At 42.7% G+C, this 26,165-nt stretch overlaps 1 protein-coding gene across 5 annotated transcripts in view; it reads right to left on the reverse strand.

The window, feature by feature from the left end:
- The window catches only part of CPQ (carboxypeptidase Q), a 352,558-nt gene that overhangs the window by 280,032 nt on the left and 46,361 nt on the right, over positions 1-26,165 (reverse strand). For all 5 annotated transcript variants that reach the window (XM_074985680.1, XM_074985678.1, XM_074985679.1 and 2 more), the window contains 2 exons: positions 20,520-20,975; positions 363-570 (listed from right to left, as the gene is read on the reverse strand). In XM_074985680.1, coding sequence (XP_074841781.1) covers positions 363-570; positions 20,520-20,946 — 635 coding nt within the window. In that variant the 5' untranslated portion in view covers positions 20,947-20,975. The remainder of the gene's footprint in view (positions 1-362; positions 571-20,519; positions 20,976-26,165) is intronic.

The following is a 26,165-nucleotide window of genomic DNA, read 5'->3' on the forward strand; positions in this document are numbered from 1 at the left end:
CCCACATTACGTGATCGCTTGCTCTGTACCACCCACTGGCCCTCCAAGGTCAGATTTAAAAAACTGGTTTGTCTTTGGCAGCAGCCAGCTCTTTTTCCATGGATGGTCCATTTGAATGGACAATCACAGTTTAACAACCTTCTACTGTGTCAGAGCAAGAGGTTCTCTTCTCACCCACTGTGAATTTACGCTCAACATGGAGAAACAAAGACAGCTGAGAAGGCAAAGTCAAGCCTTACAATCCAAACAGTTTGCATCCTGACACCAACACGACAGAGTTGATCAACTAAAACAGAATTACTAAGTGGTACCCTGTCAGAATATCCATATTGTCACCCACCAAGTAAGTAACCTGTTCATACCTATTAATAGAAAAGGGAGTGATGGATCTGATAAGAGATGCCACTGCTCCAACTTTACCAGCTTCAACTGCTCCCTGGGATCTGTATTTCACAGTTTCACCATAGCCGACAAAAGGTTGGTTGTAAACAACAATCTTCCCCTTGGCGTCTTGAGCTCTTTTGTGCAGTTCATCAAAAGAGGTGACCACTAGGACTTCAGCAGTAATTCCTGGAAGAAAACATTATAGTAGTTTTAGGTACATTATCCTATCACCAGGCCCTAGCCACTCTGGCACATACAAAAATACACATCTTGTACAGCATATATAACGCAAACCAAGAAGAGGAGGTCAAACATGAAAATCCATTACTGGAAAAGATTGCATTGAACTACTTGCTCAGAGAAGGTTATTCAATGCGTATAATCATGTCCTTAACGATGTAAATCATATAATCAAACTGGTGTTAAATAGAAACTGAAGGCAAGAGGAGATATGAGAAAAGACTTTCCCCAAATGGGCTTTAATGCACAAATACAATAACTTATAGTGCAAACACGTTCTGAAAGATCTTCTATGGGATTAACTCGACAAATATTAAACTTCTCTCTGAATTGTTCTGACATGTTGCTGAACAACTTAGCCTGACATCACACACATGAAAACACAGTTTCAGAATGAGACACTTAGGTGTTCTTTACACTACCAAGTTTCGTACACCACAAAATTATGTCAACATTCAAAAGAGTCAACAAAACAAAAAAACGACAGAGGGTGTTCACACTTGCTCCCTCTGCCAACAGATGATGTCCACACTGGGGACACCATCATTGACAGTGTGAGCAATGCAGTTCGGGTATGTACAGTGTGGTGTTGTGGGAAGCCAGCTGGTCACTGCACATCTTGTCATTCCCTCCCAAGTTCTCCCACAGCCCCCTTTGCTGCCAGGAGCAGCATCAGCAGTAGCTCTATAAGCGCTCAATGCTGAGGAATGTCAAAGTGGCTTCCCACTCCCCAATCCACATGATACAATTTGCCTACCGCTGTCTTCCTAGGGCAGGACAGAACAAGAGCATTCCAACGATCCGTCAGATTCAAAGCTCCAGGAAGTAAGTGGAGGGGTGCATGCCTGCAGGGCAGCAGAGATCAAAGCACTGAGGGTATGTCTACACCACCAAATTTTGTGAAGGAAACTAACTGACATATAGCGGTTGCCAAAAAAAGAAAGTAGACAAAGTGTGTTTACACTTGCTCCCTCTGTCAACCAATTGCGTCCACTTCTTTAGCTCCCCTGTTGACAGCAGGAGCAATGCACTGAGGGTATGTTACTCCTTCTGTCGCTCGGTATTGTGGGACCTCAGAACAGAGCACAGGGCATCTTGGGACTGTGCAAAACGTCCAGTCAGGCACCACTTTGTTTTGGGACTTCTGGAATGCTTTCACGCCCTTCTTCCAACCTCCTCTCTAAGCCATGCACACCAGAATCTGCAGTGAAAAGGAATGGACCCCGCACTCCTCCCGCATGCTCTGTTATCTGTGGTTATGATCTCTGCTGCCATGGGAGAGGTTCTCTGGAAGTTACTGACAAAGGAAAAGACAGACTTGTAGAAGCTTGGCAGTGTGCCTGATAACCGACAGCAGCAATCTGCCATTTCACTGGGCAGTCACAAAGCTGCTGTACAGGGCACACTGCTGCTTCTGGGCTAGGAAAAATCAACACTTATTGGTGGACTCGCACTGTCATGCAGAGGTGCGATTACGATCTGCGACTTCAAAACCTTAGGATGCATAGATCAATTCCCCTGGTGCTGTGTACTGAGCTGGCTCCTGACCTGTGAAACAGACACCAGAACAAATGCTACCGTTTGGAAGCTGGTGACTCTCAATTGCTACTGGTCAGCTGCAAATCTGTCAGGAATGAGGAAGCCTAATATTGGAGCTGCTGCAAGCGCAAAGGGCTATAAATTACATTCTGCTATGGAGGCCTGTCACCCTGGGAAATGTGCATGACATGTGGGTGACTTTGCCAACATAGGATTTCCCAGCTGTGGGGGTGCTACGAGTGGCCCATTGTAGTGGTACGGTAGCCCATGCCAGCAGGGAGGGACAGACCAGACAAGGCTTGTGTAACCTTGGCCATTTAGAATGTGGAGCAGTTAGCCAATCAGGGCCAGACTAGGCCTGAAAAGGCTGCAGGGCAGAGAGGAGTTCACGCTCACTCTGGCCAGGAATGGAGAAGGGGTACCTGGACAGAGCACTATTGGCCAGGCTCAGTGGCACTGGAGAGAGGCTCCATCCTGTTACCTCCCAGACTGTGGCCTTGATACAAGGGCCAAAAGGTGCAAGGGTCACGGGGAAGTGACCTAGGGAGCATGAGTAGTAAAAGGAGAGTGAAGGAGGGTGGGACATGACTGCCGCCACAGGTTTCCTGCCTTGGGACCCAGAGTAGTGGGCAGATCTGGGTCCTCCCCTTCCACCGCATCTAGCCATGACAGAGCATAGCCTTTGTGGCTTGCACCAAGGTGAGGGGCTAGTCTTTGGCTGCAGTTGGCCATGATAGCAGGTGCGAGACTGAGGACTGCTGATATCCCTAGAAGGGGGCAGAATGTAGCGGTAAGAATTGCTGGAGGACATTTGTTAATTGTAAATTTGTTCATTTGTTAATTGCCCTTAGGCTTGAGAGGATTCAATTTTTAATCAGCAAATGTAGATTTTACCACAAACAAGCAAACCCATGGAATACTCAGTCCATCAACTCAACTGATTAGAGTTTTTCATTAGTTATTACAAATGGACTAATGAATGTACAGTAAAACGTTGACAATTTGAGTTCAGAACAGTTTTTTATAATTTTTTCAATTTCAACAAATATTACCATTAAATAAAATCTGCCCCTCCCATAATTTTCCGCAACTGTACAAACTGGGAAAAGAGATGCAAAACCTAAAAAGGATGCTTCAAATAAACACATTATCCATAAAATTTATATTAAAAAATTGAATTCTACTAAGCCTAACTTGATTTCATGCCTTTTGACAAACCATTCACAAAATGACCACAATGCTTAAGATTCAATCCTGTGGATTGGTTACAGTGATAAGTGGAAACTGTCTAACAACCAGAGCCAGAGTTTGCTGCTAAATATAGAAGCAGTATGGATGCCTGGAGTTTTAGTGCTTCACATTTGACCAAGAAGCCACAAAATGCGTCAGTAAAAACTGAAAGTAATAAATGCTTGGCCAGCTTGGTTTGTTCCACAAGTTATTGCACAATTAAAAAGAAGCTGGGTATCCTTGCAGGCCTTAAATAGCTTACTACAAAACATTATTAAAATGTTATTTGGAAAAGCTTTTAAGTTAATTGCATAGGCTAAAGAATGCTTAATACTGTTATGTGATGCGCACCAATAGCCATTATTATACGTTTTCTCTCGGCATCAACTTATGCGAGTTAAATGCTCATTTTATGGGGTTTTGGAGGTTGTTTTTTTTAAAGATCAAAACAGTATAAATTGCCTTCTGCACATGAAAGAAAATATTCCACATAAAAAGTCTGTTTGTTAAAATACACAGTTGTAAGAATGCAGCAGACAAGTACAGTTGTAGAAAACAAAAACAAAAAAAAAGTGAGCTTTAGCGGCAGAACTACCCTCATGAGCAACGTGTGAAAATTGCAATTAGACAGTTGTTCAAACTTCCAGCTTAACAGAAAGGGCCACAGCAGGCCAAACCAAAGTATTATCTTCACATTTCACTGAAGTGATAGCTGGCTTGTAGATGAAGTGCACTGATAGACTCCAGCTGCTTCTAATGAACAACAGGTTTAACTGTATACCAAAAGAATGTCCCAATGACAGGATCATTCTGGAGTCTGGAACTGTGCCACTGGATGTAAAACCAAGTATCTGCAAAATTTCATTTTCCACTAGAAAAATCAAGGTCACAGAAGGCTGGTACTGCAATCCGTACTTCATATTAGCTTTTGTAACAGATGAGAGAAAATGACACCATCTAATTCACCCCAATGCTCCACTTACACGCCATACTAAGCATCAGAATGACATGCAATGTACTAGTGATTGCTCATCAAGGAATGTAACTGTTCTTGGCATTACCATACTGCATTAATGAACAAAAACATCGTCTCGGCTTTATTTATTATTTTAAGGAAAGGTGCTTGCTATCTCTAGCAACCTACAATTCCTCTTGGCAATTCATGCAGAATTACCTTCATGCAGCCTCCAAGAAGCTAGGAATCAAGGAGCTTTGTATGGTGAGGTCTTAATTTTTTACTCCTAAGAAAGACGATGCAGAACTACTCCCGTAATTCTCTAGCCTAATATTTTCACTTTTGACTGTTCCCAAACTGGTTTGCTTCATTTAGCCTCTGAAAAAATAAAACAAATGTCCACTCTGCATGTTCAACTTAATGGCAGCATGATATATGTGAAGTATCAATTACATTAGTTTCCACAGTACAGCCCAACTTCATTCCTGGACTGCTTTTTTGTTTTGATAGTATATAGACTAGCACAGCTATCTCTCTGTTACATTCCCAGGTAGCTTCTGATTAATTCAGAGTCTCATTAGCACATTTAGGTCACATTCTACAGCATATAAGTCACATCTATTAAGGAGATAACAGAAGCATTTCACTTAAAAGAGGGAAGAGTGTTTCATTCATCTGTGATATTAAAAATAAGGCCAAAGGTCAAGTAGTTCAAAGAGAATAATGCAAAGAGCACCAAATGTGGACCAAAAATGGGACACTGTCTCATATTATACTTTACTGAAGGCTTTGCATTCTTTTCTAATAAACAGCCCCCCAGCCCCCAAAGCCTCAGCACCTCACCACTAAATTTTTTGCGTAAGCATTCTTCAATCTATTGCTTATTCCTACCATTGCCTGTCACTGAAGTCAACTACAAATGGTATGGTGGATAAGCTCAGACTACATACAGAGAGCAGGACTGCTCATTATAGAGATCAGATAAACCGAGGACCACAGGCAGGTGCAGACGAGTGAATGACATTTTGGGAGATGGGCCAAGGAAAAGCAATAGTTGGTACTGAGGGGCTGAGAAATTACATATGCTCACTCTGGATTAGGTTGAAACCACCCCTCTCCCGCATGAGACACAGTACACGTCTATACAGCAAGTGAAGGTAGGACTATAACATGGGGAGACATGGGGAGACAAACCCACAGTACATTTCATCTAATTAGGACGGGTAGCAATGATGGAGATGCGGCAGCACAGGCTTCAGCCTGCAGGGGACCCTGAATACATACTTGTGTTACCAGTCCTCAGGGTCACAAAGATTTTGGGGGACCTTCTGCAAAATCTTGAAACCATGGCCGACCACACTTCTGGAAAAACAAAACAAATTTCTACTGGAGTGAGGCTCTATGGCACAAAGGGTTTGGCGAATAAACCTGCTTGCGCCCACCCCACAGTGACTGCTCCTATGCCATGCACCTAGCTGCCTGCTTCAGGCACTGCAACCTGGCACCCAGGCTAATTGCAGAACAACTCAGATTTAACCCAGCCATTCCACCATCAAGATGGAAGGCCAAATCGGGAAAATTTGAACAAGCGGTATTGCTATCCGACCCAGAGAGCCGCACCACTCAAGTTTGTACCAGGTCACAATGCGGCCCAGTTTGGGAGAGCACAGGGCAGACTGCCCTTGATGCACGCTTCACCTCTGAGTGACATCAGTAGCCAGCGGAGAAGCCTGTATCACCACGTCTTCACCACTAGTGTTACCTGTTTCAGCTAGATATCACTAGCATGGGTATCCCGACCCATGTTACAGTCACACTTTCACTTGCAGTGTAGATACACTCTTAGGTTTTGTCTCCACTGGCAACTGAGCAACGAAACTTTTGTTATTCACAGGTGCTTAACCTCCCTGTTCTCATCCCAAACAACAGAAGTTTGGCCAAAGCAAGTGGTAGTGTAAACAACTTGTTATCTACCAGCAAGAGCCCCCTCTCGTCCACAGCTGAAACCCCACTCCTCAGGAGGTGGAAGTATTTTGTCAGGAAAAGAGCCAACAGACAGCAATTGTGCTGTCTGACTTTTAGCAACACAGCCATGTCATGAAGAGCTGTGTAATGTAGAACAAGTCTTAGTAAGCTTCTACTGAGGATCCACTTTGAGGCAAATTACATAAATTGTAGAGCATGCCGCGACTGGTGTGAACCAATAACCAACCAAACCTACTCACCCCATGCAGTTCCTGCTATTTTTCAGATGAAATAATAATTAAGGTATGTCATAAGGGGGAATGAAGAAAGCAGGAAATAGTGGGAATAAGCACACTGAAAACAATTTTCCACTGCAGGCCAATTTGAATATATACAAAAGATCTCATTGCAAAATGCATGTTCATAACATGCTAAAAAAGCCTGGCTAAGACAGATGTTTACCACAGCATGCAGGTAGCTACAGCAGACTGTGCATCAGCCAACTCTTAAATTGTTGTTCAGTCAGGAAGGCTGAGTAGAACCATTTATTCACAGCTCAGAAAAGGCTAATAAAAAAATCCTACCTGTAAATCTGATTTCTGCAAAGCTGTCATAATACCACATGTCTAACACATGTCATAAAAATTCTCTCTCTCTCTCTCTCTCTCTCTCTCTGGAGAGTCATCTTCCAGCACCAGCCTGCCAGATATGACAGTGAAAGCCTAACAATTCAGATCGATTTATGCAGAGTTTCCCCTACAGACAATTTATTCATCCCAGTGTTAAAATACTTCAACCAGTTAAATTATTATAGGACTCAACACCTAGTATCTTGAATTGGACAGATGTTTATATCGTCAATGAGTATCAGACTACAGTAATATTACAAGGGATTTTTACTCCCAATTATGGGAATTCAAAAAATTACAAGTCTCTATCTGGCAGCCCGCTTGCAACTTCTGTATAGACAGGCATTCTCTCACTTCCAACAGATTATTGATTCTAAGAGAAACACCCTGGCAAGACAAAATGGAGTTCACAATGTGATAAGGCATCAGACCTCTTAGAGATTTATTGCTCTAGCTCTCTTCTAGTATAGTTATAATAAAAATGACTATTCTTACAAACACAGGTATTTAAAATAGTCAGTTACAATCCCTCTAATTACATACTTGAGTGGTTAACCGTACTACAATGAAATGGAATGTATGACTTTTTTTAAGTTACTGAGGCTATTAATTTCATACTCACTCCATTAGGACCTAAATGAGAGTATTCCTCACCTTATGCAGCAACTGCAATTCTTCAAGATGGGTGTCCCTGTGAGTGCTCCACACAAGGTGTTTACGGCACCCTGTGCTTTTAGTCTGAAGTTTCTAGCAGCAGTGATCTGGTGCGGTGCATGTGTGCAGTATGCATCTTGTACATCTTTGAGTCATTACCCACTGCACGCAGCTCCTTCTTCACCCCAGACAAATATTGGTCTGAAGCAGAGGGGAGGAGGGAGGGTTGTGAACACTCATCTCAAAGAACCTGTGGGTACGCCACTTAAGGTAACTTTGGAGTGGCAGTGTTTTGTTGGAGGCAGGGCTTTGGTGTCACAATGTTTGTCAACACCCAGAATGGATTGGACAAATCTTGTGGCCTGCATGCCATACTGGTGGATAGCACAGTGCTTGGCAAACATATGAATGGATGTCCAAGTAGAAGCTTTACGTATGGTCCTCCACTGGGACATTACTAAGGAAGATGCACGACGATGCTTGTGCTCTAGTGGAATGTGTATGAACAATGATTGGGACTGGCACTTTGTTGAGCTCATAGCAAAGTTTTACATACACTGAGATTTATTTTGATAAACTTTGTTTAGGCACCAGTTGCCCCTTTGATCTCTCTCCATAATGGAGACAAAAAGGCATGGTGATCTTCTGAAAGTCTTTGTTCTTTGCAGGTAGAAGGTGAGTTAGCTGTCTGCCAGGCGTCTATGTGGAGTTTTGGGTAGAACGCAGTTAAGTAGATTTGTTGGTTCAGGTGAAAAGTAGAGTTTATCTTTGGTAAGAATTTATCTCCTGCCATCCATCTCCTCCCTTGTACTGAAGGCTAGGGCACCATACTTCACCCCTGGCTAATAGCCATTTATGGACCTAACCTGCAAAAATTTATCGAGCTCTTTTTTAAACCCTAATAGAGTCCTGGCCTTCACAGCCTCCTCCGGCAAGGAGTTCCACAGGTTGACTGTGCGCTGTGTGAAGAAAAATTTCCTTTTATTAGTTTTGAACCTACTACCCATCAATTTCATTTGGTGTCCCCTAGTTCTTGTATTATGGGAAAAGGTAAATAATTTTTCTATATTCACTTTCTCCACACCATTCATGATTTTATATACCTCTATCATATCGCCCCTCAATCGCCTCTTTTCCAGACTAAAGAGTCCCAGTCTCTCTAGCCTCTCCCCATATGGGACCCGTTCCAAACCCCAAAGCATCTTAGTCACCCTTTTCTGAACCTTTTCTAATGCCAATATATCTTTTTTGAGGTGAGGAGACCACATCTGCACGCAGTACTCAAGATGTGGGCGTACCATAGTTTTATATAAGGGAAGTATGATATCTTTTGTCTTATTATCTACCCCTTTTTTAATAATTCCTAACATCCTATTTGCTTTACTAACTGCCGCTGCACACTGCGTGGATGTCTTCAGAGAACTATCCACTATAACTCCAAGATCCCTTTCCTGATCTGTCGTAGCTAAATTTGACCCCATCATGTTGTACATGTAATCTGGGTTATTTTTTCCAATGTGCATTACCTTACACTTACCCACATTAAATTTCATTTGCCATTTTGCTGCCCAATCACTCAGTTTGCTGAGATCTTTTTGTAGTTCTTCACAATCCCTTTTGGTTTTGACTGTCCTGAACAACTTGGTGTCATCTGCAAACTTTGCCACCTCACTGCTTACCTCATATTCTAGATGATTGATGAACAAGTTGAACAAGATCAGTCCCAGGACTGACCCCTGGGGAACACCACTAGTTACCCCCCTCCAGTGTGAAAATTTACCATTTATTCCAACCCTTTGTTTTCTGTCTTTTAACCAATTCCTAATCCATGAAAGGATCTTTCCTCCTATCCCATGACCGCCTAATTTACATAAAAGCCTTTGGTGTGGGACCATGTCAAAGGCTTTCTGGAAATCTAGGTGTATTATGTCCACTGGGTGCCCCTTGTCCGCATGTTTATTAACCCCTTCAAAGAATTCTAATAAATTAGTTAGACACGACTTCCCTCTGCAGAAACCATGCTGACTTTTGCCCAACAATTCGTGCTCTATAGAATTACGGTTTGTCAGACATAACTGCAGAACTTTCCAAGTAAATTGTAATATCAGTTTTGTGGTATTTACTTGTGGATCATGTCAGTAATTACACACTAAAGGGCACCTGCAAACATGATATTTAGAAAAAAACAATCAATTTTAACCCAGAAAGAGAATTGCAAATTTTTATTGTTAAACCTCTGAACCTGGTGCATGAAATACCAATATTACAAAGTAAACCTGGAGTGGTACCAACAAACCCATGTTGTTCTTTACAGTTCTGTGTCCACTTGGCCAACAAAATAACATGTGACATCTGGATGTTTGATTTTAAAGAATTAAAAGACCTCACTTTGGGTGCTGTTCTCTAGTCAATATTTAATTCACTGTTAATCACTCTCATTTGAATGATAAACCTTCAGGTCAGGGATCTGAAACCTGCAGCTATGAAGCTGCATACAGCTCTTTAAGGACTTCTTTGTGCCTCCCAATGTTATAACTGCAAAGTAAAATAAATAAATAAATAAATAAATAAGTAAAATAAAATAATAAACAATCCTTGGGATTACTTTTGATAAATGGTGAATGTTATGGTGGATAAAGGCTGGATACGAGTAAACAGTGTACCCTTGTAACCAAGAAGGCTAACGGCATACTAGGGTGCATAAGGAGGAGCATTTCGAGCAGATCTAGAGAAGTAGATGTTCCCCTCTATTTGGCACTGGTGAGGCCACATCTGGAATATTGTGTCCAGTTTTGGGCCCCCCAGTATAAAAAGGATGTGGATGTGCTGAAGCAGGTTCAGTGGAGGGCAACAAAAATTATCAAGGGTCTGGAGCACAAGACCTATTAGGATAGGCTGAGGGATTTGGGCTTGTTTAGTTTACAGAAGAGAAGACTTAGAGGTGATTTAATAGCAGCCTTCAACTTCCTGAAGGGGAGCTCTAATGAGGAGGGTGAGAAACTGTTCTCAGTGGTGTCAGATGACAGAACAAGGACCGATGATCTGAAGTTACAGAGGGAGAAGTGTAGGTTGGATATTAGGAAAAACTACTTCACCAGGAGGCTAGTGAAGCACTAGAATGCATTGCGTAGAGAGGTGGTGAATTCTCCATCCCTAGATGTTTTTAAGTCTCGGCTTGACAAGGTCCTGGCTGGGATGATTTAGTGGGGGTTGATCCTGCTTGAAGCAGGCAACTGGAGTAGATGACCTCCTAAGGTCCCTTCCAGCCCTATGATTCTATGACATCGGCATTACGCTTCATGGCTGAGACATATAATGCCACTGCCGAAAGAGTGGAATTTTGTCAACAAACTGTCGACAAAACACATTTGGTGTGTGGGCACTCTACCAGTTTTGTCAGCAAAACTCGCTAGTGTAACTGTAGCCTAAAGGTTTAGGAAAAATCAACAATAAATTGATTGAGAAGTTCTAATAGTTGAATCTGTAGGTTTACAGTGACCTTTCTTTCAGAGTAAAACTAAACATGACATTTACAGATCTTTAAAATGCTCATTTCCATGAGCCAATAGTAATTTAATGCTAGAAGACTCAGATGTTTCTTCATGGACTTCTTCTAATTACAGTATTTCAAGCAAAGTATGATTCACTCCCACAACTTCTTGGATAAAATGAAAAACCAATAACGCTGACAAATCTCTGAGGAGACTAATATGAACGTTTCTCAAGTGATTTACTGTAGTGCCTTCCTGCCATCTTTTCTGGGAACTAGGACACAGGAAAGAGCACTATCTGTGATAGAGTGAATAGGTTTGTGAAATGAATTGTCCAAGAGTCAGAAATGATGATCATCACCTCAGAAAACAGTCTGAAATAATTTCTATACTACAGAATTAAATCATCCTAACCTATGTTGGCATATAGCCACCACAGTAGTTATACTGCTTGTTCAGGTGCACACTTTGCTCCTTGGGGTGGCAGTGCATGTCCTCACCAGGAGCACTCGTATCAATTAGATATAATAATCTAGATATAATTGGAGATACACATCTCCTAGAACTGGAAGGAACCTCAGGAGGTCATCTAGTCCAGTCCCCTACCCCCTTGGCAGGACCAAGCACCATCCCTGACATCTACTTGCCCCAATCTTTGAACGGCCTCCTCAAGGATTGAGCTCACAACCCTGGGTTTAGCAGGCTAATGCTCAAACCACTGAGCTATCCCTCCCCAATTGTGGTGTCAGCATGGGGTATTGTGGGATAGCTCCTGAAAAGCCAGTAAGAGTTGACATAAGCTACACAGCATCTGCAGTGAAAATGCATCAGCCTAACTACATCTATACCACTGTTTTTCAATCTTCTTTTTAATAAAGTACCCCTTTTTCAAAAAAAAATTGTAGGTACTCCCAGATGTCTTTTGCATGCCCCTAAGGGTACGCGTACCACCAGTTGAGAAACATGGTCCTAAGTATCAGAGAGGTGGCCGACTTAGTCTGTATCTTCAAAAAAAAAAAAAAACTAGAAGTCCTGTGGCACCTTATAGACTAACAAATATTTTGGAGCATAAGCTTTTGTGGGAGTTGGGGGGTTTCAGAGGAGGATTTAAAGAGGGGATCTCAGTACTGGGAAGGGCCAGAGCTGACAAGGTCTATTCAATCCAGGTGATCTGAGATCTTGAAACAAGTGCCCTTCAACCTTTCCAGATTACTGTACCTTTGTCAGGAGTCAGATTTGTTTTGCATACCACCAATTTACACCTCACTTAAAAACTACTCACAAAAACACCACAAAAAACAACAACAAAAAATCTGCTGACTTTCTAGCATCTTATCAAATACATGAATTGGAACAGAAATATCGAACTTACATTTCAGCACAAGGCATATAAAGCAGTAGAAACAAGTCATTGTCTGAATGAATTTTTATATTGTACTGACTTTATTAGTATTTTTATGTAGCCTGTTGTAAAAGCAGGCATATACCTAGATAAGTTGATGTACTTCCTGAAAGACCGTGGTGTACTTCAAAAGGTTCACATACTTCTCCCTGGTTGAGAAACACTGATCTATACCACTTGTTAGGTAGACTTAAGTCAGCACAGCAAGGCAGTTACTTCAGCAGGAGTAAAATTTAAGTGTAGACACTCACATAGTTTGATCAATGTAACATGCTTTATGTCAGCTTAACTCTGTAGTGTAGACCAGACCTGACAAGATATTTTCAATCCCAAGTTTGAAGCTAAGAAGCATGTTAGAGCATGCACCTCTGTGAGTAGCACATCCTGCAAATTCCCTTGCCGTCTTATTTTAGGAGTCCTGAGGCAGTGGGGCTTTCCTTCCAGGCATCTTCAAAATTATGTAGTTACTTCAAGTATCAGAGAGTGGGCAGGTCAGGAGCTCAATAATAGCTACCAATTCTGCAGGCTCTTCCCCAGAGTCAGAGCCCAAACAGACAGACTCATCTTGGGGTAACATAACATTAGCTGAAGTTGGCTGAACACTCCTTTCCAGACACCTCTTAGATTGCTGTGAAAGGAATCCAAGTCTCTGAGCCCATGAGTGTTTTAAAACTTACAGAGCCTGAACAGAGTCCAGCCATGGCCCCAATCTCAGGGTCCCTAGGCATGCTCCCATAATGCCTAAATAACTCCCCCTCCACGCTCTCCTGAGAGTAGAAACCTGTGGTTCAGCCACCTATACCTGCTGGGCAAAATCCCAACCCCTCATGCTTCCCTGTACTTAAACATTCCATTTCCCAGAACTTCACCTGTTACTTCTAGCTCACAGTTTACTTTCTTTCAAAGGCATGCCATGGTTGTGAAGACCAGGATTCTCACTCTGACACTCTACTCTAGTCTAAAAACATTTGCTCCTTTGCTTAATCACATAATGCACAAGAAAATACAGATCATACTGAAAAATAAGCCCCATAACATTTCTCTGCCACATTTTCTTCCCTATGCCATTCATTGAATGAAGGGTATGTCAGTATTCCTTGGGCTGTCCAGGGACCTTCTGCTTCACTGCATGGATTGAGTGCTACATTATAGTCTCTCTCTCCCTAGGTCAGCCTGCTTTCTCTGTCCCTGATTACTCTGATACTTCTTTTAGAATTACTGGGGCCATCTGGGTGCAAGAAAGCAGACAGACCCTGTGACAAATGCCCGATCTGTTATGAGAAATGGTTTATGAATATATTATGCATAACTCATAGGTGCTTTGGACAAAATGTGTTCTGTAACCTATCATTTTACTGTTATAACTTGCTAAATCTGTATATCACATTTTGTATAGTTTTCATTCTTGTATGTGAAGTTAGAAATATGGAGTGTAGGTCTATATATAGCTTTAAAAGTATTCATCAGGACCATTACTGCTTCCCAACCCTAACAACTGAGCAAACAGCCTGGCTTTATTTGTCCTATAGGTCTGGGATGTGGTTAGTCTAGAAAGACATGGGACCATGTCACCTGGTACAGGCCTCCATTTTGGAAATCAAGTCCCCTCCCCTTATTTTCAATCAGGAGGTATTGTTACAGCAAATGATTCACACCTGGGGGCAAATGTCTATTACAGCAATGGGAAATCTTTCAGTTCTTTGCCTTCAGCCTGCCTCGGAAAGTGTCTGACATACCCTAAGAAAGACAGAGAACTCTACTGGAGACTCAGGTCAGGATAAGATAATTTCTGATCTGAAGATTTCACCTGATATAAAAATAGCTATTTAAGGTAAGAACTCAAAGATTTTCAGTGAAGTACAATTAGCTATGCATTTTCTTTTTTTGTTTAATTTTGTATCTCACTTTGATCTGCCTGTTTTTATTTCTAACCACTTAAATCTTACCGTTTTGCTTAATAAAAACACTTTTGTTCATAATCAAGCCCATTGTAAATTGTTATTACCTGGGGAGGGCTACCACTGTGCATCTCTCTTTTTCACTGATAAAGGGACTTACCTAATGAGCTCTACCTGTGCAAATCTTTTGCACACAGAGAGGCAGCTTTATTTGGGGTTTTGATCCCTGCTGGGGGGTTGTTTTCCTAGATGCTGTGGTTAATCAGTATCTGTATTGCTCTGCGGGGGTGGTCATTCCAATGCTGTGCCCTGGCTGGGGAAGAGCAGAGGAACTGGATCAGCAGAATAGGGTGGTGGGGATCCCTAGAGAGCAAGACAGGTATCAGCACACTGGGGAATATCCCACACGGGATCTTCTGTGACCACACCCCATCACAGCCCCTTCATTCCCACATCAAATGAAGACCTCTATATGTGGGGTTGCTTCTCTCTACATTCCAGCTAGAGAGAAAATGGCCATGACCCTAGAAAAACCAAATCCCCTCTCTTTAGGAGACATTTTCTCTCTCTCTCTCTCTCTCTCTCTGTTTGGTGACATGCTTGCTTGCTTGCTTGCTTGCTTTCCCCGTATTACACAAACCCATGCCATGTGAATGTGTTGCCAAGCCGACCTCTCCCCTGACAAAACAGTTCTCTTTCTAGTGAAAAACTGCGCACTGCCAACCCTATTCCATCATCCTTCTTTCCCCTCCAAAACAAAATATATAGTAATAAGTTGTCCTGATGCCAAATCATGACTGTAATTCCATTTACATTTTACATTTCCCATTTGTTCTGGGCCCCTTACTTCCATGCTATAAAGGAAAATTTCCAAAGAAAAAATGAAATTGCTTTTACAATGTGTATTTCAGTAGTGCTCATCAGATGTTAGATGCTCAGCACATGCGCACGTGTGCGCGCACACACGCACACTCCCTCCCTCTCCTCCGCCAAGACAAATTTACAATTTAAGAAATAAAATTAGCCTTTATTAAAAGGTATTGATCAGCTTTCAAAACCAAGATTACGGAGGATGAAAGGCTCAGGGAAGGAGAGCAGTCAAGGGGAGCAGAGGGAAACCATCCCGTAGTTGGGACCCTCCTTCCAGAGGGTGATGTTGTATCCTCTCGTGCCGAGGATACTTCTCCGGGGGAGGGAGCGCCAGCTGTTAGGAAGAAGCAGGTTTTAGTAGTGGGGGATTCGATCATTAGAAATATAGATAGTTGGGTTTGTGATGACCGGGAGAACCGTATGGTGACTTGCCTGCCTGGTGCGAAGGTTGCGGATCTCTCGAGGCATCTAGACAGACTTATGGGCAGTGCTGGGGAGGAGCCGGTCGTCGTGGTACATGTTGGTACCAATGACATAGGGAAGGGTAGAAGAGATGTTCTGGAGGCCAAATTTAGGTTACTAGGAAAGAGACTGAAATCCAGAACATCTTTGGTGGCATTCTCTGAAATGCTTCCAGTTCCACGCGCAGGGCCAGATAGACAGGCAGAACTTCAGAGTCTCAATGCGTGGATGAGACGATGGTGTAGGGAAGAGGGGTTTAGATTTATTAGGAACTGGGGACACTTTTGGGGTAGGGGGAGCCTATACAGGAAGGATGGGCTCCACCTAAATCAAGGTGGATCCAGACTGCTGGCATTAAACATTAAAAAGGACATAGAGCAGTTTTTAAACTAAGAGGTGGGGGAAAGCCGATTGGTGCGGGGGAGCACCTGGATCGGACGGAGACTTCTCTTACACGAGGCTCCATAGACAGGGATTCCCTAGAAGTTAGTCAGATAGGGAACGTGGGAAATAATATATGGGCAAGATCAGATGTGAAACAATCGTGCATAAAAAAATCCACCACGTCTGTGAAAGGCGGACATATAAATAGTGGTAGTTTTCTAACATGCTTTTACACTAATGCTAGGAGTCTGTCTAATAAGATGGGTGAACTGGAGTACCTCATATCAAAGGAGGAAGTTGACATAATAGGCATCTCAGAAACATGGTGGAATGAGGACAATCAGTGGGACACTATCATACCGGGATATAAATTATATCGGAAAGACAGAAGAGGTCGTGCGGGTGGCGGAGTGGTACTATATGTGAAGGATAATATAGAATCAAATGAAGTAAAAATCCTAAAGGAATCAAAATGTTCCATAGAATCATTATGGATAACAATTCATTCCTCTAATATGAATATGGCATTAGGAATATATTACCGACCACCTAACCAGGACAGTGATAGTGATGCTGAAATGTTAAGGGAGATTAGAGAGGCTATCAAAATAAAAAACACAGTAATAATAGGAGATTTCAATTATCCCCATATTGATTGGGTGCATGTCACCTCAGGACGGGATTCAGAGATTAAATTTCTTGATGCCTTAAATGACTGCTTCTTGGAGCAGCTAGTACAGGAACCCACAAGGGGAGAGTCGATTCTCGATCTAGTCTTGACTGGAACGCAGGATCTGGTCCAAGAGGTAACTGTTACTGGACCGCTTGGAAATAGTGACCACAATATAATAACTTTTAATATTCCTGTGTTGGGAAGAACACCGCAGCGGTCAAACACTCCGGCATTTAATTTCAAAAAGGGGAATTACACTAAAATGAGGAAGCTAGTTAAACAGAAACTAAAAGGTAGAGTAATTAAACTAAAATCCCTGGAAGCTGCATGGAAACTGTTTAAAGACACCATACTAGAGGCCCAACTTAAATGTATACCCCAAATAAAAAAACACAGTAAGAGACCTAACAAAGAACCACCATGGCTAAACAGCCATGTTAAAAAGGCAGTGAGAGAGAAAAGGGCAGCTTTTAAAAAGTGGAAGTCAAATCCTAGTGAGGAAAATAGAAAGGAACATAAACACTCCCAAATTAACTGTCATAATGTAGTAAGAAAAGCCAAAAAAGAGTTTGAGGAACAGCTAGCCAAAAATTCAAAAAACAATAGTAAAATGTTTTTTAAATACATTAGAAGCAGGAAGCCTGCTAAAAAAGCAGTGGGGCCCTTGGATGATAAAGATATAAAAGGAGCGATCAAGGAAGACAGTGCCATTGCGGAGCGATTAAATGATTTCTTTGCTTCAGTCTTCACGGCTGAAGATGATACAGAGGTTCCTAAATCTGAGCCAGCCTTTTTAGGCGACAAATCTGAGGAACTCACTCAGATTGAAGTGACATTAGAGGAGGTTTTGGAATTAATTGATAAGCTGAATAGTAACAAGTCTCCAGGACCAGATGGCATTCACCCAAGGGTTCTGAAAGAACTCAAATGTGAAATTGCGGAGTTATTAACAGTGGTTTGTAACCTATCCTTTAAATCCACTTTGGTACCAAATGACTGGAAGACGGCCAATATAACACCAATATTTAAAAAAGGCTCTAGAGGAGATCCTGGCAATTATAGACCGATAAGTTTAACATCAGTACCAGGTAAATTAGTAGAAACACTAGTAAAGAGTAAAATTGCAAGGCACATAGAAGAGCACGAATTGTTGGGCAAAAGTCAGCATGGTTTCTGCAGAGGGAAGTCGTGTCTGTCTAATCTATTAGAATTCTTTGAAGGGGTTAATAAACATGCGGACAAGGGGCACCCAGTGGACATAATATACCTAGATTTCCAGAAAGCCTTTGACACGGTCCCACACCAAAGGCTTTTATGTAAATTAGGTGGTCATGGGATAGGAGGAAAGGTCCTTTCATGGATCGGGAATTGGTTAAAAGACAGAAAACAAAGGGTGGGAATAAATGGTAAATTTTCACAATGGAGGGGGGTAACTAGTGGTGTTCCCCAGGGCTCAGTCCTGGGACCGATCCTGTTCAACTTGTTCATCAATGATCTAGAAAATGAGGTAAGCAGTGAGGTGGCAAAGTTTGCAGATGACACCAAGTTGTTCAGGACAGTCAAAAGCAAAAGGGATTGTGAAGAACTACAAAAAGATCTCAGCAAACTGAGTGATTGGGCAGCAAAATGGCAAATGAAATTTAATGTGGGTAAGTGTAAGGTAATGCATGTTGGAAAAAATAACCCAAATTACACGTACTACATGATGGGGTCAAATTTAGCTACGACAGATCAGGAAAGGGATCTTGGAGTTATAGTGGATAGTTCTCTGAAGACATCCACGCAGTGTGCAGCGGCAGTTAGTAAGGCAAATAGGATGTTAGGAATTATTAAAAAAGGGATCGATAATAAGACAAAAGATATCATACTTCCCCTATATAAAACTATGGTACGCCCACATCTCGAGTACTGCGTGCAGATGTGGTCTCCTCACCTCAAAAAAGATATATTGGCATTAGAAAAGGTTCAGAAAAGGGCGACTAAGATGATTAGGGGCTTGGAAAGGGTCCCATATGGGGAGAGGCTAGAGAGACTGGGACTTTTCAGTTTGGAAAAGAGGCGATTGAGGGGCGATATGATAGAGGTATATAAAATCATGAATGGTGTGGAGAAAGTGAATATAGAAAAATTATTTACCTTTTCCCATAATACAAGAACTAGGGGACACCAAATGAAATTGATGGGTAGTAGGTTCAAAACTAATAAAAGGAAATTTTTCTTCACACAGCGCACAGTCAACCTGTGGAACTCCTTGCCCGAGGAGGCTGTGAAGGCCAGGACTCTCTTAGGGTTTAAAAAAGAGCTTGATAAATTTTTGCAGGTCAGGTCCATAAATGGCTATTAGCCAGGGATAAAGTATGGTGCCCTAGCCTTCATAACAAGGGCAGGAGATGGATGGCAGGAGATAAATCACTTGTCTTCTGTTCTCCTTCTCTGGGGCACCTGGCATTGGCCACCGTCGGCAGATGGGATGCTGGGCTTGATGGACCTTTGGTCTGACCCAGTATGGCCATTCTTATGTTCTTATGTTCTTATGTTCTTATTTTCACCAAGGATAATATTGAATAGCACGAAGTATGATGAAAATAAGACTGTACGAGTAACAAACAACACTTGTGTAAAGTAGGACTCCCTGGATAATGCTGCCCCATACCTTGGTCAGATTGGACAGCAGAGTTCACAACGCATTTCCATTTGAGCCAATGCATTTTAGTGAACTGATTTGAGAAAGTCCCAATTTCTCTAAATTACCAAAAGCAGAATAGTCACTAAGAACAGACTTCAACTGGCAATCATGGCAAATCCTTAAGCTGACAGAAAAAGATGACTTCTTTTGAGAACAGGTTACAGTTTTAGCACCCAAAACAAACAAACCAACCAACCAACTAAAATAAAATAGTCAGGCCAAAGGTAAGAAGCTTTTCCAACTACAGATAACTACAGCACCAACTCCCAAAGTAATGCCTCCAATAGGAAGTTCCAGCGAGATAGTTATCTCTGGCTCACTGCATTTTTATGGAAGCAGGAGAGGATTAGCGGGTTTACTGACATGATTTGGAGGGTTCTTTTACTGTATGGATGGGCAATCTTTTTCTTATCAGTAGAGCTCTGCAAATCCACATATACCCACCTTATATCCATGGGAATCTGCAGCTCATTTTTGTGGCTCCAGATACAAATACTGTACCTAGAATTGTGCAGATTTGCAGATACCTGCTTCATATCCATGGATATCTGCAGATGTGGACGCACAGATCCCAGGATCATTTGTGCAGATGCAGATACCAATTCTGTAATTGATGCCCATGGGGGTGGGGAAAAAGTCATGGAATACAGACAGTCCTACAGTGGGGGAAGAGGCAGAGGCTCAGGGCTTCCTCTAGGCTACACTGTGGAGCCAAAAATGAGAGGTTCAGGACATGGGAGAGGACTCCAGGGTAGTACAGAAGGTTGGAGAGCAGGTCGGGGTGAGGACTCTGACTGAGGGTGCAGGCTCTAGGGTGGGGCTCAGGTTAAGGAGTTTGATGTATAGGAGAGGGCTGGGGCTGGGGAAGGGGGTTGGCTCCAGGGAGTGGCGGGAAATGAGGGGGTTGGATGCAAGAGGGCGCTCTGTGCCATGGGGGTGCAGGTAGTGGGGGTGTTGGCTATGGAAGGGGACTCAAGGCTTGAGAAGGGGGTGTTTTAGTGCCAGCATACATTTGGTTTTTAAAAGAATAACAGAGGATAAAGGAGTAACGTGTTACCTTCTGGAGGAGTTGCAATACTGCTTCCAAGTCCTAAAATAGCAATGCTGTAGTTCCTTGGTGCCAACATTAGAGCAGACTCTTCCCCCCTCTCCCAGTGAGGCACTTTCACAGGCTCCAGGTTGACATTTTCCAGCCCATCCTCCTGAAGAGCATTAAACATGTATTTGATGGCCAGCTCTAGGTTTCTGGAGCCGCTGAGCCTATGTCCAATGGTGTCAACAAAACGTGCCAGTCTCTCATAGGATCTATTCTGGGCATCACCATAAACAGCAAGGTTGATAATAGCCTTGACAATGTCAGAATACCCTGCTATTTCTCTTTTAATTTCTTCAAGTGGCTGTTGGTGGCAGTCATCCCTGCTTAAAGGTTTACCAGTGCATTGTAGTAAGAGATGGATGAAAGCTATTAAGAACAGGATTTTCATTTTCCTTTCTTTTTCTTCACTTGGATGACCTATGGGAGAGGGAAAAAACACAATTTTAATTCATTCAGCTATCACCAACACTCTTGCAGGCAGACTAAGATGAAAAACAAAGCTAATCAAAACAAACTCAAGTGGCAGAGAAATAAACTCAACTCAGAGACAGAATTATTGAAGACAAATGTAAAAAGATACTTGAACAACTGGACATAAACTGTATTGTATTTAAAAAGACACTTCTCTGGTGTAACATTCCTTTAAACAATGCTGCTTCCAAATCAACTCTACGGGAGGTTTGCCTCTGCCGCCATCCCAAACTGGCTACCCACTGCTGTTATTATTACTGGCAGCACACAATACATCAGGACAAAAAGTCTGCTGAATAAGATTGCTCTGGACTGCTCAGCTTTATAAATCAGTAAAATGTACTCTATATGGTACTTTTAACATGAAGAGCACAAAGCAATTTACAAATGTTAAGTAAAACTCGGTAGTACTTTGAGATAAGAATTCATTTCCCCACTGCACAGATGTGAGATTAACCTGAGAAGCAGGTTTCCTAACTAGTCACTTGGGGGATCTGTGGAGGATGCTCACCACCTATGAAAATAAGATTCTAAGTGACTAATTCAAGTCTTCCCAGCATTCAAAGGCCATAACTTCTACCCTTGAATAACATTTGCCAATCCAGCAATTTGGAATGCATGCTAAACAGATATCTGGTACGCACTATGCAGTACCCACAACTCCTGTCATCTCATATTGTAATCTGAAGAATGATTACAAATAACCAAAATATTACTTCTGATTAGCATTGTGAATATTGGCATTCTCTAACCAGCCAATCAAATAATACTTAGGGCATGGCTTCAGTTACCAGAGGGTGGCCAGATATCTTACAATATAACATCTTTATGCAAATCCAGATAGTTGCACTGGTGTGACATATGTTTTAGGTGTCTCCACTTATCTTTGTTCAAGCCATATGCTTAAAAAAAAAACAGAAATCTTCATTGTCCCTACTTTAGAAGTTCTCAACTAGCTTTATCTCAGTAGTCAACCTCTTAAAAAGATTATTTGCCTGAAATACAAGTTAAGTGACCCAGGAACTTCTGGAAGCACTGGCAAGACTTGTTCGTTTCTTAGCCGTGTTTATTGTTACAAAAGAATTGGAAGGTAAAATATGTAAAATTCTTTATTCTTACACAAAATAGAATTGTTACACTTCCCTTGGAATTTAAATTGGGCTTGGGATTGGGTGTACTTGGCTGAGACTTCCAGGTGTTGTGCTCCTGCCACATCTTGCTGCAGAAAAGGGCAGTAGAGAGGGTCCTCCCAGGTGCCTAAAGCTGCTGTGTGAAAAGCAGCCAATCAGGGGCCACAGCAGGCCGCGTAAGAGGAGCTGCAAGGCCAGAGTAAGAACAGTTGCTTGCTAGACATGTGGGGAGAGCAGATGGTGCTCTGAACTGGCTGCTGGGACTCCACTAGGACAAGTCCCTGAGATTAGGATGAAGAAGGTGCTGGGGACATGGAGAAGTGGCTCAAGAAATTACAGCAGCAACAGGTATTCAAAGAGACAGAAAAGAGGGGAGCGTGGGTCCTGCCCAACCTCCCATTAGTTATTGGAGGGAGGGGGGAAGTGGCCTAGACACTGAGGTGCCCCAGAGCAGAGAAATGAACTACAGTGACCTGCTTGAAGAGCTGGGGCCAGAAAGTCCCAGTGAGGGCAAAGATGTTGACTCCAGGAAGGAACCCTGGTGCACTACTCTAGTCCAGAGTTGAGACAGAGGGAGAGAAACATTACAGAGAGCACTGAGAGAAGCTTTTGTTGGACCTGTACCCCAGAACGGGTTTGCTTTGTTTCATGTATAGACTGTGTGTGTCTTGACCAGAGCGCTGAGTCACCAAAGAGCCACCACAAATGGAGCAAGAATGCAGGTTCTCAGGCAGGGGGCGCTCCTGAGAGGTGAGTGCTCCCATTTATAGAGCAGCTATCTGAATGCTATATATTATGTTCTTAGATGTTAAATACTGTTTTAAAATTAAATGATAAAAACTAAAATCCTTTGGATGGCTTAAATCTACAGACATTGAGATGTTTATTAAAGAAAATATTATGCCAGTCAGGCCGTGTCTACACTAGCCCCTTCCTTTGAGAAGGGGCATGGCAATGAGCCACATTGGCAGATGCTAATGAGACATGGTCATCAATATGCAGTGCCTCATTAGCATAATGGCATCCACGCACAGTTCAAAAGTGCCGCTTTCAAATTGTGTGCCACCCGTGTGGACAGAGGCCTTTTGAAAGGACCCCCTGGACTTTGAAAGCCCCTTATTCCTATTTGGTTTTAGGAAGAAGAGTCTTTTGAAGTGCGGAGGGTCCTTTTGAAAGGCCCCCGTCTACATGGGTGATGCACGATTCAGAAGCGATAATTTCAAACTGCACGTGGGCGCCATTATGCTAACGAGGAGCTGCACATTTATGGCAGCACCTCATTAGCATCTGCCAACGTGACTCATTACCATGCCCCTTCCAAAAGGAAGGGGCTAGTGTAAACACAGGCTTAGTCACTGGAGGGCTTGATATACTCCTTTCACACATTTGTGATTCTGTATAACCAAAAGTAAGAAATTATATATTTCACAGAGACCAAAACATGATTTTTTTTTAAAAACTTTCATTCTAAATGCATAGTATACAGTTTACCCTAAAACGATGTTATTCTTTGTAATTGTTCTGTGCGGGGATGAGGGACTAAATTGAGTGACTGTTTTTAAGGTGCTTTGAAAATTAAGAGAGTGCTACTGTGGAAGTATTATTTTAAGCTGTATCAGAGAGGTAGTCCTGTTAGTCTGTATCTTCAAAAATAAGCAGTCTTGTGGTACCTTACAGACCAACAGATATTTTGGAGCATAAGCTTTCAAGGGCAAAGACTTGCTTCATCAGATGCATGAGTGACTCTGCTACACTGATATACTCACTTGGCCCTGACATCCAACTTGGTCCATTTCTCAGTGTTTTTTTGTTTGTTTTTTTTTAAATCTGTCTTAGAATTTTATTATTCCACAGCTGTTTATTAACCTAACCAATGCTGACCCCATATTTATTTTTCTGCTCCTCCTGCCCAGGATCACTTCTTCTCCTTCACTAGTTACATCATCTTTAAATGTCTATTTATATTTCCACACAAAAATCTTTGTTCAGATGCAGACACATGCTGGTTTGACTGTTTGTTACAGTTCAAGAACCATAGACTTAAGAACAACAGTAAGACTTCTAAATAGTAGAACCCAACACATTCAGATGTTAAACTTACAAAAAAACTAAATTCATTTAAAATGCTCTTTAGCCAAGGTATCCAAACTGTAAAAATACTTTCCCAAGATCTTACTGCACAATCATATCCATGCATGGCAGTCTCAGTGACAATAAAAACTACATTTCCTTCCTCTTGATCAGGTGTGGGCAATAATTTTTGCAGGGGACCACTCCACAAATTTTGGTAAGTGGTCAGAGACCAGCACTGGGTCCCTATACAGGACAGGGCCGTGGGCAGAAGGGGTGGGACTGAGGTGTAGAGGGAACGAGAGAAAGAGGTTGTGTCTACACGATGAGATAAATTCAAATTTATTATATTGATTTTCTAACACTGGAATTTATATGTTCAATTTTAACCATCCTCACTTCACACCTTCCTCCCCACAAAGTCGAGTTATTGCTGCCACACATATATTGGCTAACAATCAGCTGCTACAGTAGCGCATTGTGGGAAGCTATCCCACACGTCCCTCATCCCCATAGCATTCTGGGTATGCTCGCTGCTCTTGACGTCATCTTCCCCCATTGCATTTTCATCATTCCCCTCCCGATCCCTGAAAATATGTCAACCCATTGGAAATAATGCAGAAGACACTCAAAATTACAAGAAAGAATTTCTGGTTTCCCAACACACTATATTGTCAACACGGGTGCAGCAAATATATTCTCCACTGGCCATCCATCCCACCTCCCATCATTGCAGAAAAAAGAATTGTTGGTTTTCCCCCGGCAGCAGCAAGCCCAGGTATGGGCCAAGGGAGTGTGTCGCTGAATGACAAGTTGAATTATTCTCCCCCCAGCAGCAGCAGCAACCCCCCTTAGCTGCCAGGAGGAGACTTTTCCCCAGTGGCAGCAGCAAGCCCAGGTATGGGACAAGGCAGGGGTGTCGCTGGATGACCAGGTCAGCTGCTCCTTCCCCACAGCAGCAGCAAAGACCCCAATATTTTAACCACTGGCGGAGACTTCCCCACGGCAGCAGCAAAGCCCCCAGTATCTTAACTGCTGGGGAGACTTCCCCATGGCAGCAGCAAAGCCCTCCCTTTCCCACGCAACTGGCAGCATTGCCAGCACCGAATAGCTGGCACATCCTTTTATTGGGTTGGGTTAGGGACTACCCACATGATGTGCCTGACTACAGGAAAGACCCAGACTGTGGCACCTGTGGGGGAGGGAAGTGGGTTCGCACACAAATGTAAACTGCTGAGAAGAAGTTTCTTGCAGTATTATGCAAGCACAACCCCCACAACAGCCTTGCTGACACGTGGTGTGGCGGGGCACGGACTGGCGCCAGGCAGTGCAGAAAAAAATGGCAAGTGTGCAGACAGAGTTACGAACTCCCTGCAGGAGCTATGTGAATGGGTGGATGCATGCACGCGGGTCACGGCATAGAAAGAAAGTAGCCATTTCTCAGGCTCTCATGCTAACATGAGCCCACAGCTAAAGACTCTCTGCTCCCGGTTGGAAATTCAGCCTCTTCCTGTTATTGGAGAGCAGCAGCCAGACTGGAGTGCTGAGGGGCATTGTGGGTTACATGCGGGACACCTCTGGAGGCTAATAAATTCGATTTTAAGATGTGAAGCTTCCACACAGGCTTTTATGCAAACTTCTGAATTCGAGCTTGATGCTACAGCCAGCAGGTAGCATCTCGAGATTAGTCCACCCAAAATCCAGCTAATGGTCTTTCCAGTGAAGACAGTCACCTGGTAATATTGAGCTAAGTACCCTAAATTCGAATTTATCTTGAAGTGTAGACGCAGCCAGAGAGAGTGTGAGAGACAGAAACCATGCACTGACTGTTTAAGACAGGAAAAGCTGTCCTACTAGGCTGTCATCCCCCCACACATACACAAACACACTGGAGAAATGGTGTGTACGGTGGGGAGAAGCATGTGGGAGTGTGAAT

The sequence above is a fragment of the Carettochelys insculpta genome, chromosome 2, assembly GCF_033958435.1.
Source record: "Carettochelys insculpta isolate YL-2023 chromosome 2, ASM3395843v1, whole genome shotgun sequence".
Lineage (NCBI taxonomy): Eukaryota > Metazoa > Chordata > Testudines > Carettochelyidae > Carettochelys > Carettochelys insculpta.